Source organism: Callithrix jacchus, chromosome 18 (genome assembly GCF_049354715.1).
Source record: "Callithrix jacchus isolate 240 chromosome 18, calJac240_pri, whole genome shotgun sequence".
Taxonomy (NCBI): Eukaryota; Metazoa; Chordata; class Mammalia; order Primates; family Cebidae; genus Callithrix; species Callithrix jacchus.
This window is the reverse complement of record NC_133519.1, coordinates 53,000,956-53,021,943: the sequence shown is the minus strand read 5'-3', so window position 1 is coordinate 53,021,943 and position 20,988 is coordinate 53,000,956. Positions and strand designations below refer to the sequence as shown.

General features: G+C 33.6%; 1 protein-coding gene across 20 annotated transcripts in view; it reads left to right on the top strand.

Annotated features, from left to right (window-relative positions):
* KCNT2 (potassium sodium-activated channel subfamily T member 2) overlaps window positions 1–20,988 on the top strand; it is a 430,036-nt gene that overhangs the window by 159,374 nt on the left and 249,674 nt on the right. For all 20 annotated transcript variants that reach the window (XM_078355173.1, XM_078355170.1, XM_078355168.1 and 17 more), the window contains exons 2-3: window positions 16,728–16,807; window positions 19,034–19,133. In XM_078355173.1, the coding sequence (XP_078211299.1) occupies window positions 16,747–16,807; window positions 19,034–19,133 (161 nt within the window). In that variant the 5' untranslated portion in view covers window positions 16,728–16,746. The remainder of the gene's footprint in view (window positions 1–16,727; window positions 16,808–19,033; window positions 19,134–20,988) is intronic.

Genomic DNA, 20,988 nt, shown 5'->3' with positions numbered 1-20,988 from the left:
CCGTATTGCCGGACACAGAATCCTGAGTTACTTTTAAGACTTTCTTTGTAAAGCAATTTCCTCTTCTATTTGCCAGTTTAACCTTAATCAGTTGCTTGCTTTTTGATAAGGTATAGTTACTATTAATGACATTAATAGGCATCTAATAAAAGGTAATTACTAATGACTCTGGTTGGATTCTATAGAAGTGGGCACTGATACAAACTTTGTGTTGTAGGCTGTCCTGGGTTAGGTGTGACCTCACAGAAGGTGGCTTTTTGCAGCTAAGGCAGGCATTGAAGCAGGTGGCAGCTGGAGAATATCTAGCTGTTATTGATGAAGGAGAATCTGGGTGCCACATTTCCATGTCTTTCGCATCCACTTATATGATAAACTTAAAACATGATAAAGTCTTAGGAAATAATATTTACCTACTAAATTAGTTGAAACTTTATTGTTAGCCATTGTTTCTTGTATAAATAAATTTAGGGGCCTCAGTTCCTAATCTATAAAATGGAGGTGGAGATTACACAAGGCATTATGACTGTGTGCTCTGCATAGTGCCCAGGGGTTATTAGTAAATAGTTCCTCTTGTTAAGGTATTTTCACCATTTATTAATATATGTCTTAGCGTCGATTCAAGTTCTTTTAATTTACCTGGACTTCTTTTTAGCTTACTACATTCATATCTTGCATTTATCTGATTTGCTGCATTTGTTCTAGTTATTTTAATTCTTTTTACTTTCCTGAGTGTAATATATATGTATATAAACATATATGTACACGCATATATATTTACATGTGTTTCTCTTTATACTTGCTATTTCTTAAACAAAAAATATCTTCCATGTGTCTTCCTCTCATCCAACCTTGCCAATCATATTCCATATGGTTCCTTATCAAATTCAAGGGCTAAATATATGATCAGTTTACTTATTGGTAGAGCATGGACATTTCTTCTCAGATAGTACATACGGAGTTCTGATTGTTTTTCGTAAATACATGTACAATTGCTTTTAATCCCCAGCAACTCAGAATTAGTTTAGTTGCAAGTCTTAGTTTGTGGCACACTCTCATCATTGTCCTATCGATAGACTTTAATTTATGTTATTCAGTTACTACTTCATTAACTAATTAATTATTAAAAATATACAGACACCCATGACACTCAAAGTACCAATGTCTTATAAATAACTGAAGTCTAACTCCAGATTCCTGTACTGACTTCTCTGGCCTTCCTCACAGAGATAATTTCTATCCTGATTTTGGCTTTTCATTATTTTGCTTTAAAAAGTACAGCTTAACACATGTGTATGCATCTGTAAATAAGTTATTAATTTTTAAAATTTAGTGAACTTTATGAAAGTGAATACATTACCTATAGTCTTAGACTTGCATCTTTTATTCAATATTATGTAACTAAGATTTATTCATATTGTTGCATGTAACCGTAGATTACTTTTACTGTAATTTTTTTTTTTTTTTTTTGAGATGGTTTTGCTCTTGTTACCCAGGCTGGATGGAGTGCAATGGTGCAATCTCGGCTCACCACAACCTCCGCCTCCTGGGTTCAGGCAATTCTCCTGCCTCAGCCTCCTGAGTAGCTGGGATTACAGGCACGCTCCATCATGCCCAGCTAACTTTTTGTATTTTTAGTAGGGACGGGGTTTCACCATGTTGACCAGGATGGTCTCGATCTCTTGACCTCGTGATCCACCCGCCTCGGCCTCCCAAAGTGCTGGGATTACAGGCTTGAGCCACCGCACCCAGCCCTCCATTGTATAAATATTCCACAAGTTATCCCTGTCAGTGAATATTTAAGCTTCCTCTGTTTTGTATTCAACTTTGCTCTCATACACATAAAGAGTGCTTCTTGGAACCTTCTTTTTTTTTTTTTTTTTTCCCGTGATGGAGTTTTGCTCTTTTTTACCCAGACTGGAGTGCAGTGATGCAATCTCAGCTCACTGCAACCTCCACTTCCCCAGTTCAAATAATTCTCCTGCCTCAGCCTCCCCAGTAGCTGGGATTACAGGCACCTGCCACCATGCCTGGCTGATTTTTGTATTTTTAGCGGAGAAGGGGTTTCACCATGTTGGCCATGCTGGTCTCGAACTCCTGACCTCACGTGATCTGCCACCTTGGTTTCCCAAAGTGCTGGAATTACAGGCTTGAGCCACCATGCCCGGCCCTTTGAACCTTCTTGTACATGCATCCCAGGGCATGTGTTTTAAGTTTCTCTAACGCATTTATCTAGGCATGGAATTGTTGGGTTGTAAATACATAAATACTTAATTTAACTAGACAATGCCAAATTGTCTACAAAAATGATTGCACCGACTCCACAAATAATAAGAAAACCTTTGATTCACATATCTGCAACATTTGGCTTTTTTATACTTTTTGATTTTTCCAATTAAGTGGATATAAAATGTTACCTCACTATAGTCTTATGTATATTTCCTGAGTACTTATGAGGTTTAACATTTCATCCTAAGTTTATTAGCCATTGTAGTTCCTCTTCTGTGAAATGTGAGTTGACATCTTTTTGGTTACACATTTTTTTCTTAATTACTTGTTAAAATTCTTTATGTATTCTTAATTTAAAATCTTTTAAATATTTTATTCAAATATCTTCTCCCAGCTATGAACTTATTTTACTTTCTTTAAGATTTCAGATTATTAATGTCTTTGATAAATTTGAGCTTAGAGAATTTTCTGAGCCCATTAGTAATTTATTGGTTTATGCTCTTATATTCCTGGGCAGAAATTTTAATACATATTTTATGTTTTTATTCTGTTTCTAAAGTACAACTTTACTATTCAAAAGACAAAAATATTAACTATTATTTTTTCATAAAGGGTTAACAATATTTAAATATTTTAGCAGGTGATTTAATCTCTATAGTGTGAGATAAATATCCAATTTATTTTTTATTTCTTTACTATTATTTTTTGCTACTTAGAGAACCTTTTAAAAAGATTCATTTATTTAATAGTTTTTTTTGCTACTGTTCAGCCATACCACCTCTGTTATGTATTAATACTTATTAATGCATGATTCAATTTATTGAATCTTTTTTAAATTTTATGAATCAATTTATCCTTCTCTGTACCACTTCCATAATGCCGTAATTGCTGCACCATCCTAGGAAGCCTTAATATCAGGTAGGGAAAACCTCTACTCTTTATTCTTCTTCTCAAACGTCCTGTCTAGTTTGATCTTTTCCTCATTACAGAATCAAATTATCAAGCTTCACAAAATACTCTATGTGGTTTTGATTGGAAGGTTGTGGAATCTATAGATTATTTTATAATATTATAAATAACATTTGTTTTGCAAAGCAATTACATCAACTTATATTACATTGGTCTTTAGTAAGAAATTCTTACTAATTTGAGGAGAAATTTTTATTAATTATGCTGTTATAGCATAATTTTCAAAAGGTTGAAAACATATCCTTTATATAAATACAAGGTGAAAACATGTCAGAAATTTTATACACTTCATTAATTAATGAGGGAAATAGTAATACATTAAAACTGGTTCAGAAGCTTTTGTTAAGTAAAGTAATTCCAGGCAATGATGGAATAAGATTGCTGAGTTACCCCTCCACCTGCACTTCCACAAATATAGTCACCACCCCACACCAACCCCTAGTTCTACAGGACCATAAACCATAACCTTTGAAATTATTATTTTTAATTAGGCAGAAATTATTTGGATACCTATTAGACAAAACTCTATACATTATTGTTTTCTTTTTCAGTCATAAAATACCACAGAAAATAGAAAGCCACATCCAGCATTGCACTGAAAGGAAATGTAGTAATTGCTTAGCCAATTTGTAAGTTTGGGATAATTTTTCTAATAGAACTGAGTAAATTTTTCTCTAGTAGAGCATGTTGAAATTTTAAGTATATCATTATCCATTTCCCATATAGTTTAGGGAAAATGTAATGAGATGGTTTGATCAAAGAGGCTTATTTAAAATTGTGAGAATAAGATAACCAGATTTTTAGATTACTGCTGTATTCTTTGATATATGTGTATATTTATTTATTTTTTTAATTGCATTTTAGGTTTTGGGGTACATGTGAAGAACATGCAAGATTGTTGCATAGGTACACACATGGCAGTGTATTTGCTGCCTTCTTCCCCTTCACCTATATCTGGCATTTCTCCCCAACTCCCCACCCCCGCTGTCCCTCCCCTATTTCCCCCCAACAGACCCTAGTGTGTAGTGCTCCCCTCCCTGTGTCCATGTGTTCTCATATATCCTTTGGGTATATACCCAGTAATGGGATTGCTGGGTCAAATGGTATTTCTAGTTTTAGATCCTTGAGGAATCACCACACTGTCTTCCACAATGGTTGAACTAATTTACGCTCCCACCAACAGTGTAAAAATGTTCCTGTTTCTCCACATCCTCTCCAGCATCTGTTGTTTCCTGACTTTATAATGATCGCCCTTCTAACTGGAGTGAGATGGTATCTCAATGTGGTTTTCATTTGTATTTCTCTAATTACCAGTGATGATAAGTTTTTTTTCATATGTTTGTTGGCTGCATAAATGTCTTCTTTTCAGAAGTGTCTGTTCAATGACTGCCTGTCATTTCTCTATAATAATACTCACCATTTAATCACAAATTCCCTACTAATGGAGCCTTAAGTTTTGTTTTCTCGCATAAGTAATGATTTAAAAATCTATATTTTTGTAAAGAATAAATGAGTAAATAATAAATTCATTTTCTATAATCTTATTAGATAATGTAAAATCTAAATGTTATTTTAAATATAGACATGTGTCCTTTGTTAGGGACATAGATGAAGCTGGAAACCATCATTCTCAGCAAACTAACACAAGAACAGAAAACCAAACACAGCATGTTCTCTCTCATAAGTGAGAGTTGAACAATGAGAAAACATAGACTCAGGGAAGAGAACATCACAAACTGGGGCCTACGAGGGTCTGGTGGCCTAGGGGAGGGTTAGCATTAGGAGAAATACCTAACGTAGATGACAGGTTGATGGGTGCATGGCAGGTGTATACCTGTGTAACAAACCTGCATATTCTGCACATGTACCCCAGAACTTAAAGTACAATAATAATAAAAGAAAGAGATGACATAGACCTCATCTACTTTTTACTAAAAATAAGTACGTTGTGGAACAGCAAGTGTGGGAAAACTCCCTTTATAATGTAAACAACAAATAATGAAATCTCACTAGGAAACTTGTTAATGAATTAAATTATGTTTATTCAAACTATCTTCACTTAGTAAGTAAGCTTTAACACTATTTCAGGAGAGTGATGTTATAAGTGAGATAACTTTAGGATCATTGCTCTTGTGGTATAAGGGGAATCTTTCAAGTTGGAAAACTGATTCAGAATGGTAAAAGTTTTTGACAAACTGAGGGCTCAAAGCATGTCTTCATGAGTAAGCTACTGTTTGATAAGTGATCTGTTTGCCCAGGTGAACAGATTATTTGTTGCCTCCAATAAACTGATCTGTATGCATTTCTAAACAAATGAAGTTATTGTATTATATGCTTATTTTTCCCAAGTAAATGATTATTATAACCAACCACAGCAAATTGAAATAGATGATCCATAGTTTTGGTTTTTCCAGTTATAAGTTTTATTTAGGAATATTTTATATTATTAACACAGTATAAAAAGTTATGAGTTGTCATTACTCTGTTAATTGTATGTTTCACATATATACTATGTTTTTAAAATTTCTTTAACAATCCCGTTAAATGGAAGTAATACCTGCATTTTACAGACAATAACAGTTTTCAGACCTCGTAATCAAATATGTATCCAGATCTCATGCTCATCTTTTTTATCTCTTATACTATACTATAGAATAAACAAGTTTACATAAAATTTTGTGGAAAACATAGTTTCCCTAGAAAACCCATTAGTACTGTCATAATTTTTGATTATGTGAAATTATATTTTTTCCTTTTTCCTTCAAATCGTGTCACCTTATCTTTAAATCTGTTTCATACAATGCAATTTGACGATTAAAATCATAGATGTTACTTTTACTTAAGCAAGAGTATTACATATGAAGAGAAATCCTAAAGGCATATATGTGTTCCAGTGAGCTGTGCCCATTACTGAATTGTGACATCTTCCAAATAAGTGCAAAATGGAAGAGATGATTTGGAGGGTTGATTTAAAATCATATGTTATTGGTGGGAAGTATTAAGTTAAAAAAAAAAGAAAGTGCTTCCTTTAGTGCATGTTGGTGTGTTCATGTGATTTCTAGTTTCATACTAACAACTCACATCTGTTGAACATAGCCAGATTTTTTGAGACCTGTTGGTTTTTTCTCCCCATATTGGACTTTGCTGTAATACTTAACTGTGTTGTTCCTCATAACCCTTGGCTGTCAGGGCAGCCTTATATTTTCCTAGGAGGTTTTACAATGACTAGTGAAGTATTCCCATCTGAGCTGCAGATTATATGGGTATTTTCTATACTCCTCTTTTATGTATAGAGAAAAGGAGAAGAGGGTTTATGTGTGGTAGTTTTGAAAAGTTTTGATTGGCAAGCCCTTAGGTTTATGGTGGGGTTGCGGGTGCCTATAGTCATATTATAAGCTTATAAATCATTTTGTGGCTAACAGCTTCATATATCTATAACGTATGTAAACATACATATTTGTATGTTTGTTTATATGGCCATATGTACTTATGTAGGTGTGTATATTATCTTTGGGGCCTTTTGTGTGTATATAAACAATGGGAAGGAGTGGAGATGGGGTAAAAAGAAAAATGGGGATATAATTTAGGAGCATCTGCTGTTTGTTTCTTTTCTGAAGTGGTACTGGTAAGGATACATAATTTTTATCAAATTTAACTTATTACAAGCGTAGATTCTGCATATTTTTCTTGACTTTTATTACACACTTAATAGAATAAAAATGAATAAACCTTTCATTCTTTGCAATTTTTCTTTTCCTTTCTTTTCTTTCTCTTTTTAATGGCTTGGCTCAGGCCTGCCCACCTCATACAGCTGGGCAGTGGGCATGGAGAGGCAGAATCTCTTTGTAGTTTAAGAATGGCAAAATATATCTTTGTAATTATCCTAGATTTCTTTATCTTTTGCTTCTCATGCTTAGATTTAAATCATATTGGAGTTGCTTGGATTTAATTATTTGAATAAAATGGGGAAGTACAGAGAGTTGGCCCAGCAAATGTATATTGAACATGAGGATGTGACTTTTCTAACTGAAAGGAGAATTCTCTTTTGCATTAAAGAGTATTTTAATAGAAAAGTACTCTTGGCTGATTTCATAATGTGTTTTACCATGGAAACCACAAGACTATTTCCATCTACCTGCAAGTTATGATTACTAAGGGCTGAAAAGGAAAGTCCATGCAGTTATTGAGGGGCTATTAGTAATATTTCTAATAAGAGAAATTGATAATTGTTATTTATTCCATTTTCTTTCCTTATTACCATCACATCACACAATATTATATATGTATATGTAACATACATAAACACATGCATATATCTGCATATATATATGTGTGTCTGCGTGTGTGTAGCTGAATTCCCTTTCCAAAAATGACATTATTTTGAATTTTATTTAAAAAATGCAGAAAATGCTACTGGCATTAGAATTAATCTTTACTTCCTTATAAGATGTTACTTACTAAAAGTGTTGAGTATTAAAAGTGTTATTGACTAAAAGGCTGGAGTAATTATTAAAAGAATTAGATGGAAAAAGAAGTTGGGAAATATCTTAGGAAAAAATGCAAAACATTTGAATTGAGTTTCTCTGTTTACATATAGTGAAGATTGGAAGCCAGCTAGAAACTCATTAGACGAACTTGAGCATGAACTGGTGAAACTACTTTTTTCAAAATTTTTTTTGCGAGGGAGTCTCGCTCTGTCGTCCAGGCTGGAGTGCAGTGGTACAATCTCAGCTCACTGCAACCTCTGGGTTCAAGCGATTCTCCTGCCTCAGCCTCCCTCCGAGTCTGGGGCTACAGTTACACACCACCACGCCAGGCTAATTTTTTGTATTTTAGTGGAGATGAGGTTTCACCATGTTGCTGAGACTGGTCTCGAAGTCCTCAGCTCAGGCAATCTGCCCACCTCAGCCTCCCAAAATGCTGGGATTTCAAGTGTGAGCCACTGCGCCTGGCCCAAAGCTACCTTTTTAAAATGAATATTTATTTTTCACAAGCCTTTGTTTTTAAGGTTTTTTTTTAATTTTTATAGATTTACGGGGTACAAGTATAGTTTTCTTGCATGGGTATGTTTTGTAGTAGTAAAGTCTGGGCTTTTTGTGTAGCCATAAACTGAATAGTGAACATTGTACCCATTAGATAATTTGTCAGCTCTTACCTCCATCCCACTCTCCCACCTTTTGAAGTCTTCAGTTTCTTGGTTTCCATTCTGTATGTCCATGTGTACCTATTATTTAGCTCCCACTTGTAAGTGAGGATATGCAATATTTGACTTTCTGTTCCTAGGTAGTTTTGCTTAGAATAATGGCCTACAGTTCCATTCATGTTGCTGAAAAATACAGTATTTCATTCTTTTTTTTTTTATACCCAAGTAATATTCCATTGTGTGTGTATGTGTGTTTGTGTGTGTATATCTATATGTACCCCACATTTTCTTTATGCAGTCATCCATTAGTGGACACTTAGCGTTGATTCCATGTCTTTGCTATTGTAAGTAGCGCTGCAGTAAACATACAAATTCTTGTATCTTTTTGATGTAATGAATGACTTCTTTCCCTTTGGGTATATACCCAAAAGTTGGATTGCTAGATTGAACAGTCATTTGATTTTCAGTTCTTTGAAAATCTCCATACTGTTTTCCATAGAGGTTATGCTAACTTACATTTCTGCCAGCAATATATAAGTGCATTCTCTTCTCTGTAAGCCTTTCAACATCTGTTGTTTTCTGACTTTTTATAATCACCATTATTACTGGTGTAAGGTGGCATCTCATTGTGATTTTAATCTCCGTTTCTCTGACAATTAGCATTGTTGAGCATGGTTTCATATGTTTGTGGCTGCATATGTTTGTATGCTTTCTTTTGAAAAATGTGTGTTCATATCCTTTGCACCCTTTTTAAAAAGTTTGTATATTTTTTTCTTATTTGAATTCCTTGTAGATTCTGGATATTAGCCCTTTGTTGAATGCATAGCTTACAAATATTTTCTGAAATTCTTTCTCTTATATGTTTACTCTGTTGTTTGTTTCCTTTGATGTATAGAAGAGTTTTAATTAATTCCTATTTGTCTATTTTTGTTTTTGTTGTGTTTGGCAAGCCTTCATTTGCCGGTTATCAAAAATTTAGTATGATATTTGGAAATGGATAGGAATCAGGTTTTAGGTCAATAATCATAGGGCAGACCTTAACAAACATGTCCCAGTATTGATGGGTATAGCCCAGTATTTATGGGTGGATCTATTGTTTATAATGTTTTTAAAATAATATTTTACTAAAACTCTAGAATTCTCGTACTAATAAAGTCTCAACTTGATAAGAAGGCAAGAAGCAAGAAAAAGAATAGAAAGAGCAATGTTCCAACTCTTTCCCCATCCTAGTTGTAAGAATTTGGGCCAGTCACTAAAATTATTTCAATCAAAGTTTCTTTCTTTCTTTCTTTTTTTTTTTTTGAGTCAGTGTCTCACTCTTACCACCCAGGCTGGAGTGCAGCGGCACGATCTCCACTCACTGCAACCAACGCCTCCCAGGTTCAAGTGATTCTCTTGCCTTAGCCTCCCAAGTAGCTGAGATTACAGGCGTGCACCACCACACCCAACTAATTTTTGTATTTTTAGTAGAGATGTGGTTTCAACATCTTAGCCAGGCTGTTCTCGAACTCCTGACTGCAGGTGATCCACCTGTCTCGGCCTCCCAAAGTACTGGGGTTACGGGCACAAGCCACCATTCCTGGCCCAATGTTTCTTTTTCTGTAAAGTTGGTATCTACCTTACTCAAGTAAAAATCAAATAAATTAATTATAGTATACTTTTTAGTGATTTATTAAATTCATAGACAGCTAAAAGGACAAATAAACATCTAAATTCATAACCTATTTAAAGAATCTATGGGGAATTGTAAGGTAGATTAAGTTGGAATAAGAAAGAGTTCACAAGGATTCACCTCACCACAAACCCAAGTTTTCCATCTTCAGATGTTACAAGGAATAAAAGGAAGATGATTTTCTCTCTCCCACCGTACTATTGGTTCAGAGTCCTCATGGTTTGAACCAAATAAAAAATTGGCTATCACACTATACCTTCATTCAGGAATTTATCTCTTAATCTTTAATGGCGAGTAGGTCCTAACTAATATGTGGGATGCTAATGATATAACCATAGACAAAACTCAATATGGCCCTTGCCCTCATGGAGTTTATGTTGTGATGAACAAACTTGGTATGACTGAGAACTGGTATTGTCACCATTATAGAAAATGACCATATTAGCTTCTTAGCACTTCCATAATGAAACACCACTAACTTGGTGCCTGAAAACCATAGAAGTTTGTTGACTGACAGTAATGGAGACCAGAAATTTGAACAAAGAGTGTAGGCAGGGCCATGCTTCTTACTAAGGCTCTAAAAGAGAATCTTTCCTTGCTTTTTTCAGGTTTGGTAGTCCCAAGTTTCCCTTCAGTTTCGGAAGCATAACTCCAATCTCTGCCTTTGTCTTCATATGACCATCTTCCTTCTGCATCTGTGTCTGAGTGCAAGTTTTTCTTTCCTTATAAGGACACCTGTCATAATTGACTAAGGGCTTATCCTATTATAGTATACCCTCATCTTAATTTAACGAATTATGTCTGCAATGACCTTATTTCCAGATAGGTTCAAATTCTAAGGTCATGAGAGCTATGACTTATCTTTTAGGGGGACATAATTCATTCCATTACAATGACCTTAGAGAAAATAGGAGTAAACTTAGAATAATGTAATACATTTGGAAAGGTATACTTTTTATTTTTGTTAGTAGTGAAAACAGAGTGAGAGAACCTTGAAGTATACTTTCTCTTTACTGAACAAAGTCAGAGCACCAAACATGGAATTAGTGGGATGCCACAATCTAGAACCACAGAGATAATTCCAGGTGAAATTTCTTAGAAATGGAAATTGTACTGGGAGCTATGTATATTAACTCACCATTCAGATGTATATTTTCCAAAGGACAGCGAGCAGCAACAGGACTTCTGTGCATCCATTGAATCTGCCTACGGAGACCAGAGGGTCCAGGCAGATAATCCCTTGTTTGAGATGAGTACAGTGATAAAAATCATATATGCACTCCATGAACAATATTGTAGAGTCAGAAGGAAGGAGGAGGGAAATAGCACTTAGTAGTACCAAGTAGACACAGAGGAAGAACCTTCCTCTGATAATGATCTAGATCTACTATAAGATTTAAAAGAGAATATCCACAAAAGCTAGACATCCTAAATAGGTTTCAAAGCTTTAGTGCTAGAAAAAAGTGAAATAGTGTTTCTGAAAGAATGGTACATTGACAGCCTGGATCAGAATTATTTTTCTTGTTGTTAAAATGAGGAGGGCTACTTTAAATTTATTGAATAAGAATTTTAAGAGTAAATCAGGGCAATTGCATTTTAACAAGACTCAATGTGAGCTTTACATTGAATTTAAGTGCCAGAACAAAAGAATGAAAGGAAAACGAAAAAAACAAGTAACAAGTTAAAATCAGCATTAAAATAGTTTATATCATTAGGATAAATTGATGATAGTTACAAAAAAAAATCTCTGCAGTATCTGAATTATTTCAGAGCATAGAATTAAATTCATATTAGAGGATACTAGAATAATTTAAAAAAGACATCACACCATTATGACTATAGAAGAAAAACTCCTGAAAAAGTCTCAAACAGTGAATCCAGCAGTAAATTACCTGAATTGTTTACCATCACAAATACATGTTATTCTGGGATAGATAAAAACAGCTGCATCATATAAAAATTGATGAAATAATTCACCAAATCAGTAAGTGAAAAGAAAAGCAACCATATACTATTAGCTTGATAAATTCAATATACGATTTTTTTTAATAACAATCAATACCAATCCATTACTTACATAATTTTCAGTAAAGTGTAAATATCTAAGGAATTCCAAGATCACGAAAATACAATTATTCCTCAGTATTCTTGGGGATTAGTTTCAGGACTTCTCTGGAAACCAAAATTCACAATGCTCAAGTCCCTCATATAAAATGGCATAAGATTTGCATAATAATCTATGCACATCCTCCAATGTACTTTAGATTACTTATAATTCATAATAAAAGATAAAAGTTGTGTAAATAGTTGTTATACTACATTGCCTTGGGAATAATGACAAGAAAAACAAGTCTGTACATGTTCAGTACAGATGTTGTTTTTTGTTTTTCCCAAATATTTCCTATCCGCTGCTGGCAGAACACATGGATATGGAACTTAATGGATACAAAAAGCCGAGTGTAATTAATTATATCCTCTTATAAGAAAGGAACACCATAATTATTTGACTTTTTTCCCCCCAAAAGTGCTAGTCAATGAAGTAAGGCAAAAACAATGAAATGTAAATATAGTAGTTCCTCAAATAATGCCATTTCATTCAACATTGTTTCGTTATAAAATTGATGAGAAAAAAAATTCTATTCCTAATTGGGGTGACTGTGGAGTTTGCACGTTCTATCCATATCTGTGTGGGTTTTCTTCAGTTACTGCAGTTTCCTCCCATATGCCAAAGATATACAAGTTGGGTGAATTAGTGTGTCTCAATGATCCTAGCATGAATCTTGGTGTTTGAGTGTGTTTTGCAATGTGATGGCGTTCTGTCTGGGTGGGGTTCTGCCTGGCCCTTTGAGCTTCTTGGATGGGCTCTGGCCACCTACCACCCTGAACTGGAACAAGTGGGTAAATAACCTTGCTTGTTTTCATTAGTCTTTCTTGAATGTATGTATAACTCATAGTTCCTTCAACGTTTACTATCTAAAGTGTTTTGGTCTTTATTTAGAATTTGGGTGACATTTTTGTAGCCAGTGGAAACTTAACTCTTGTTCACATCAATTAGCCTATGGTAAAATTGGTTTTGTTATACAGCATTTATTTTAAAGTCGCAAACACCCTATGGATGACATTAAGTGAGGACTTACTGTAGAAATACTGGAGAACATGTCCAGATGACATGATTGTCTGACTAGCAAATTCAAGTAATAAATGTGGGAAAAAAAGCACTACCTGTAAGAGAGGTCAACATGGTAGCCATTTACAATATCACAACCATAAAGTTAAAGATTGGAACATAACATTTTTAAAAAGCAACCAAAATTATAAAATAGCCAGAAATCAGTGTCGCAAAGAATATATAAGATCTACCCAAATAAGACATTGTTGATCAACATAAAAATAACTTTATTAAATAGTGAGAACATATTTCAGTAGAAGACACCACCTAATAATGATTAGAATTCCAGTATCTTTTTTTATAAGATATAACCATTATTATTGTATTTGAATAAATATAACAAAATTACCTTAAATTTTAGCATTTGTATAAGTATGTGACAAAAATGACATCTTTAAAACTGATAAGAGCAGATTTGTCCTAATTCAAAACTCTGTGGTTCTGGGGAAGGCCCAGAAGGAGTACACGAAGAGTACACGGACTTAGTGTAAGAGCACACTGAAGAGTACACTAACATAGTCTACTAGATGTAAGTAAATTCACATAAAGAGATGGAGGTAGGGAGGTCAAAAGAAAAGGAAGAGGGAGGCAGGATGAAAGGAAGGAAAAGATGGAGTGGGGAATGGAGGGAGGAGATAAAACCACGTTTAAACTTGAAAGAGGAAACAGTACTTAAAATCAATTAAAATCATGACAAGTATTGGGTTAGGGTTAGGGTGCTAGAAAACTTTTGTGCTGAAGAAGGTCTCAAAAGTATGCGCTATCACTAACATGCCTTGGTACTGGAAAGAGTTACCGTTAAATCAATTATCAAAAAAAAGCTCTACTCTGTACTGTAACCAGTAAGCCTAAAGAACATTTTTCTGGGCCTAAAATAAGTCATGTTTTCAAAAAGTACTTTGCTTGCTTTTTGGCTTTAGCTTTACAAAACATTTGTATAATTTCATGTTTTGATATAATCCATGTTCCTCAATGATTATATTGACTCAGAGAGATAACAAGAGTAACAGTTTTACTTCACATAATTTTATAATTAGATTGGGATTAGGAAATTATTTAATGAGAGACTTCACACCATGCAAAATTGTCTTTCTTTGCAAGCTGTTGTATAGCCTTTAGCACATTTATAGGTACTGGAGAGCTCTCCACATTGATGGCCATTCCAAAGTTGGGTAATTCTCATTCATAATTTATATATTTATCTATTATTAGTTCCGTTTATTAGGGAAACACATTATGTGACATTCAATTCAAATAATGTTGGTCACTGTAATATTTAAAGACAACTGTGACTCCTAACTCTTCATATTTATGAATCCTTTCTAGTTTCTTCTACCTTTCTACATGTGATAATGCTTTCTAGACTCCTCATTATTTTAGTTAAGGCTTTAGATGATCTCATTATCGTGAAAAAATGCTCCTCTCTTCTATACTCAGTACTGAGCACCAATATTATCTGAAAAATGGACCCATTCTTATAAATTTGATAATTCTAGGAAGCAAATCTGCATGGCCTTTGCTGAATTATTTGTTTGATAGCTGTATGTCCTCTCAAATTTGCTATGTATCCATAAAAAATTTTAATTATTTTAGCTTATTCTTGGTATTTACAGTTACTATATTTAAAATGAACTGACTTCTCATTTGATAAATAAGGGAAACAGGTCCAATAGTGGATTTCCAAGACATCAAGGAAGTTTTGTTTCTATATGTGTGTGCATGAACTTTTGTAGCATGTATATGCACATAGATTGTAGGTGTGTGTGTGCATGTACATGGGCATGCAGATGGAAATGCTCTGCTGAAAGATATCATTGCCATTTTAGTGGCTTCTTTCTGGAGAAGCTATCAAGTAAAGAGAATCTTGTTTACTTTAAAACAGTTTTTTCTTCGCCTTATATATCAAATAAACTTAAGTGAGAATATGTTAACAAGGAAATACAAATAGAAAATAAAAATGGAAATATATTCTTTTTTTTTTTTTTGAGACAGAGTCTCACTCTGTTGCCCAGGCTGGAGTGCAGTGATATGATCTCGTCTCACTGCCATCTCCGCCTCAGGGGTTGATGCAATTCTCCTCATCAGCCTCCCAAGTAGCTGGGATTACAGGTGCATGCCACCATGCCCAGCTAATTTTTTGTATTTATAACAGAGACAGGGTTTCACCATCTTGGCCAGGCTGATCTTGAACTCCTGACTTTGTGATCAACCTGCCTCAGCCTCCCAAAGTGCTGGGATTACAGGTGTGGGCCACTGTGCCCTGCCCCAGAAATATATTCTTTAGAGAGAAGACATAAAAGAACACTCAAGTATTTTAGAAGATACAACACATACAACTTGGTTTGTAATTAATTTGAAAAATGCCCTGTTTATTTTGTGACATAAGAGACTGCTTTTAAACTCTTTATGGGTTTCCTTGAATAAGCAGCGTGATAGATAGTTTACAAGATAAATAATATAGTGGTGAAATATTTCTTGAATACATGAGCAGCTGTATAATGTCAGTTATTTTTTTTTTCTTCTAGGTATGTGCTCCTGCAAAAAAAATAAAAAACAAGCTCCCTCACCCCCACACAAGACCCCCAATCCCTATCTGGCTTATATAAATTACATTTTCATATTAGGAAAAATGAAATTAAATCTTTGTTTCTGTGTAAACATTAAAGTTATTTCTTAGCTGTTTTTGGAATTCTTATAGTACATATATTTGAGACTAAGGAAATTTAGTATTATTTAGAAATTATGTTGCACTGAATAAGATTTCTCTTTTCACTAAGTATTTTGAAAATACTATACCTTATTACATGGGAGACAGTTTGCTAGAATTTAGAGTGTTTATTAAATTGATGCTATTATTTTAGACAGTTAATATTATTGTATAGTGGATTAAATATATAATATGCAGTCTAGTCATTGAGTTGTTGCTTTATCATCTATCTGTGATAACTTTAACAGCTCTATTTGGCACTACTACTTCTTGGTCGATCCATAAATAAGAAGGTAAAGTGTTACAGAGTGTGGTGTCCTATATAGACTCCAGGCATAGTACAGGGGCTTAAGAATTGGTTATTAGGCCCTGCTCTTTTAGGTTCCGATTTAGTAGATTGGTGCGGTGGTGCCCAAAAAGAATTTTTCAAGCATCAGTTGATTCTTACAACAGGGGGAAAAAATGGGGAAAGCACTGATTCAAAATCATTTCAAAGACACATAGTCAAGATGTTTGCATTATTGTTGTTTTGAAAAATCTATACCACTCATTACATTCATTAATACAAATAGCTGAATTGACTGTGCATAATATTTGAAATGACTATATCTTTAAAAGTGGAAAGTAACTGCTTTTCTCTAAATCAGCACTTTACTCAATTCTCATCTTCCATGGCAGGTAATTCACTAAAACATGTAATGCATTAAATCAAATAATGCATTTAAAAATATATTGTTCTTTAAGTTAATTAGAGAACTACAGACCATTTTATATTTGTTGATCTTCATAAAAATAAAGATATGACTGCATACACTTAGATGTTTTTATTTTCTCTTTGCAGGGTACAAGTCGAATTCTATATGAATGAAAACACATTTAAAGAGAGACTAAAATTATTTTTCATAAAAAACCAGAGATCAAGTAAGTTATTTATTTCATTCCCCTCTTTGTTTATACATATATTTACTTCAAAATATTTAAGCTGCGTAATCTTGTGCAAAATACTTTTTAGGTAGACAAATAAAATCGGTTATGATATTAATGCCTCTTGAACATCATCAGTTCTCCAAGTTCCATGCCAATAAGTTGACTCTAAGTGGACTATCTGGGTTAGTAGAAACACTGAGGAAAATAATTTAAATGAGGGTCCCTACATTTTAACTCTAAATATTATATTTTCAGAAAGTTCTGACAAACCACAACGGGAAATAATTGATTTAGGGAAGGAAGCGTTTAATATTTCCTAATTTTTCCAAATAATGAGAAACGTCTAGGTTGCACTGAAATATACAGATTCCTGTCTTTCTTAGCCTGGAGATTTTGAGCCAAGAAGTGTAGGGTAGATCTCAGAGTTTAATATCCCAGTGATTTTTAAAATCACATATATGTAAAAAAGTAACGAAGTAGAACTTCCAGAAGACAAAATTGCCATAGTCACTGCCCTCCTGAGCCCATTCAAGATTAAAGTGCCATTGACACTTGTTGCTTCCCATAATACCATATATGTAATAAGCCAATATGCAGTTTTTTTCATGGTTATTGCTTAAAGTGTCAACAAGAAATGGAGAGGTCTGCATTAGTTGGTGTAGAAGTTAAGCTCTGTGAATTTTGACCTCGAAATCCTCTTATCAAAATTAAGTTGTGCCTCTCTGTAGGTAGGACTAAAAGAGAGAAGCTTGACTTGTGGGACATTATCCAAATACTGATAGGGAATATTTCAATATTTAAGGCATACTGCTCAGATAGTCCTAATGACAGGCTGGCCTCAAGGTTAAGACTGTTAGTAACTAATGCTTTTCTAGTATGGTTATTCAGAATCTTCAAAGAAGCCTCATAGATAGATATTACCTAAAGGGATCACAGCATCTGAATAGGTTTCCCTGATTTCAATACTAACAGTCCTGTCTTTCCAGGCTAGGAAAGGTAGATGCATTGTTTGAATACTTCACCTGTAGTCAGCTGCAACTGAGTGGTCATTTGAGGAGGCCCATTTGTATAAAACCAGCACAATTTCATTAATAATTTAAAAGATTTTATAAGAAAGCAAACCCATAAAATGTACTCAGCATTTTAATAGGAAAACCTAGAAGAAATTTCACAATTAATAGGCATTAACCTTTTTACTTGTAAGAGATGTTACCACAAGTACACTCACAACAGTGAAGTAGGACAAAAAAAGTGACATTTCATTTCTAGATTTTTATTAAGTAATAATTATAGGAAGGCCTTTATCAAAATTTTATTCATAATGCATGAATCAGATATCACAAGGTAATTACAGGAAAGATAATGCTAATATTAATCAGGCTTTATGCTTAATCTCAAATACTCTTCTTAATCATCATTAAATATTACAGGCTGAATAATTGTGACCTACACAGTTTAAAATATACATACATGGCAGTTTTAATTCCCACAAAAGTTTAGGATTCCATGGATATTTTATGTAGTTAATAGAATTTAATTTATTGAACTTTCCATGTATGTGTGTGTATGTGAGGGAGAGAGAGAGGGAGAGGGAGAGACTGATTGTGTGTTTTCCAGTATATGGTATTATGATTTCTCTATAATTATATAATTAAATAATGTATATTATTATATAATGAATAAATGATATATGATTATGTAATTGGCATGTATTATAATTATACAATAAATATTAAATATATAACATAGAACCATACAAATATAAGTTTTTAATAATCAAATGTACAAGATTCCATTAAGTTACAAGTTTTATAAAAGGGTTTGTGAATTTTTTAAACAGCTAAATTTACTAACCAGTTAAACTTTATCACAAATTTTATGGATATATATAAAATGCCTAAACTTACAAGCATACTCGAATCAGCCTTGATTGGACATAAATTTCATGGCTTCTTAATGTTCAAATCTAGATTTACTCTTAGTATAAAATATGCACTCTCATTTGCAGTTCACGTATTCTGTCAAACTCGCTTTTTGTTTCAATATTCAGGTAATTGAAATTCAGCTACCAAGAACTTCAGAGAGTTTAGACAATTATAGTAGTGTAGTTTCTAAATACAATTTAAGTGCTGTATTTACACTATATATTTTTGACAATTCTTTTTAGTCTTTTGTGAACTAAGTTCAAATGAAAATCAAACTTTTATTGTTTGTTTAAAGGTCTAAGGATACGCCTGTTCAATTTTTCTCTCAAGTTACTAAGCTGCTTATTGTACATAATCCGAGTACTACTAGAAAACCCTTCACAAGGAAATGAATGGTAAGGTACCTTTTTCTGACCTTCTACAATATTATTCTGATTATTTTGAGTTGTTTCACATTTTAAATTTAAAGAATGTTGTATAGACTTAATTTTTAAGGATGTTTTAGGTGTTTTTCACAAATGAAATTGATCTGGTTTATAAGCACTACATAAATATAATTCTTGTAGGTTCTTTATAAGTATCTTTTATTATTTTTCTGTTTGTCTTATGCTAATATTGGACTGTAAGACATACAATTTTATTGCTTGCCAGAGTGCATTAAGTAGTTGTTTAAAAATGGGCGAGTCTCTTTAAAGACCTAAATGCCTTTCTGTTCTTGATTTTCAGATACTCCCAAAAGGTTTACTCTACTGCATGGCAGTTTTATATTTTCATAATAATAAGTAGTTACTAACCTTCAGTGGAAACACTCCATCATATTGGGAAGGATATCTATCTCAAGACCCAGTTTTAACTGTGCAGTTCTTAATCTTATTTGAGTTAAATGACATTGGTTTATTGACTTATTTTGTGCTCACAATTGTGTTGCTGTTATTAAATTGTATTTCTAGTCATTTGTGGATTTTCCTTTTTAGGCTCTGCCCTTTGCTAGAAACAGTGGGGAGATATACTGGGTGTGTAATTGCATGCATAATATTTACCTTGTAATCATCCAGGACCCTTGACCAGCCTACTAAATTTATGATAATTTTCAAAACCAAAAACTTAAATTTGATGACTAATGTCCATACAATTATTTCTTTATGTAAAAGTCTGCCCTAAGAAAGTTAAAAAATGAAAAGATCAAAGTAAGATGGAAAGTGAGCTTATAATATGCATTTAAATGAATTGGTTACCCCTCAGCTTGTTTAGGTAGTAAAAATGATTCTGTATTTGTTTAAGGTTTGTATTTATTTAAAGATGTCTGTATTTATTTAATGTTAAAGATTAGTAAGTGAAGTTTTATCTGTGATAATTCTTCCTAAAATAATTTATTTAATGAAATATAATTATGAATATGTCATGGTATCTTCATTGAGTCCTTAGCATGTACCAGTCACATTGCTGTTAGTGAAGGTATAAAAATGCATAGGAACATTCAGTATCCTTATGGAATTTTTAATCTGTGAAAAGATTGTTTATTTTGGAGATCCTGCTATTGCTGTCAGTAGACTAGTTTCTTACATGTGTTATTTTCTTCAGTATATACTTCATCTTATTACTCTCACCTTATATATAAAGAAAGAGAGGTTTTCTTTTATTTTCCACTCTGCTTTGAGAGTCTCAGGAATACTCTTATTAAGCTTTTTACCTGTGTTTAACGCAGTGACCACAGGAAACCAGTGTGTTCCCATTCCCCCAGATGCAACTGCATATTCAACTTTTCTACTTTGATGTTCGAGACATTTCAGACTTACTGTATTCCAATTAGGGTTTTCAGTGCTCTTCCACATCTCAGTGAATGAAAACTTGATCCTTCCTTCAAACCTGCTCTACTCATAGCCTTCCACATTTCAGCTGATAACAATGCATCCAAAAAGTTGCTTGGACCAAAAGCTTTGGAGCCATTTACTTTTCTGCAGCATATACAAATCCCTTAGAAAATTATATCATTTCTACCTTCAAGATAAACCTGGCACACAATCACTTCTCAATGCTACCACGCTGGTACAGCCACCTTCTCACACCTGGAGTACTGCAGTAGCCTCCTAATTAATTACTCCTGCTATTTCTGCCTTTGTTGTATTCTTTTGATGTATTCTTAATGTAGAAACTATTTCGGTAAAACATAAGTCACATCTTGATACGACTCTACTGTGATTGCCGAGGCACTTACCATGGCCTTATCACTTCACCACCCACTACTCATCC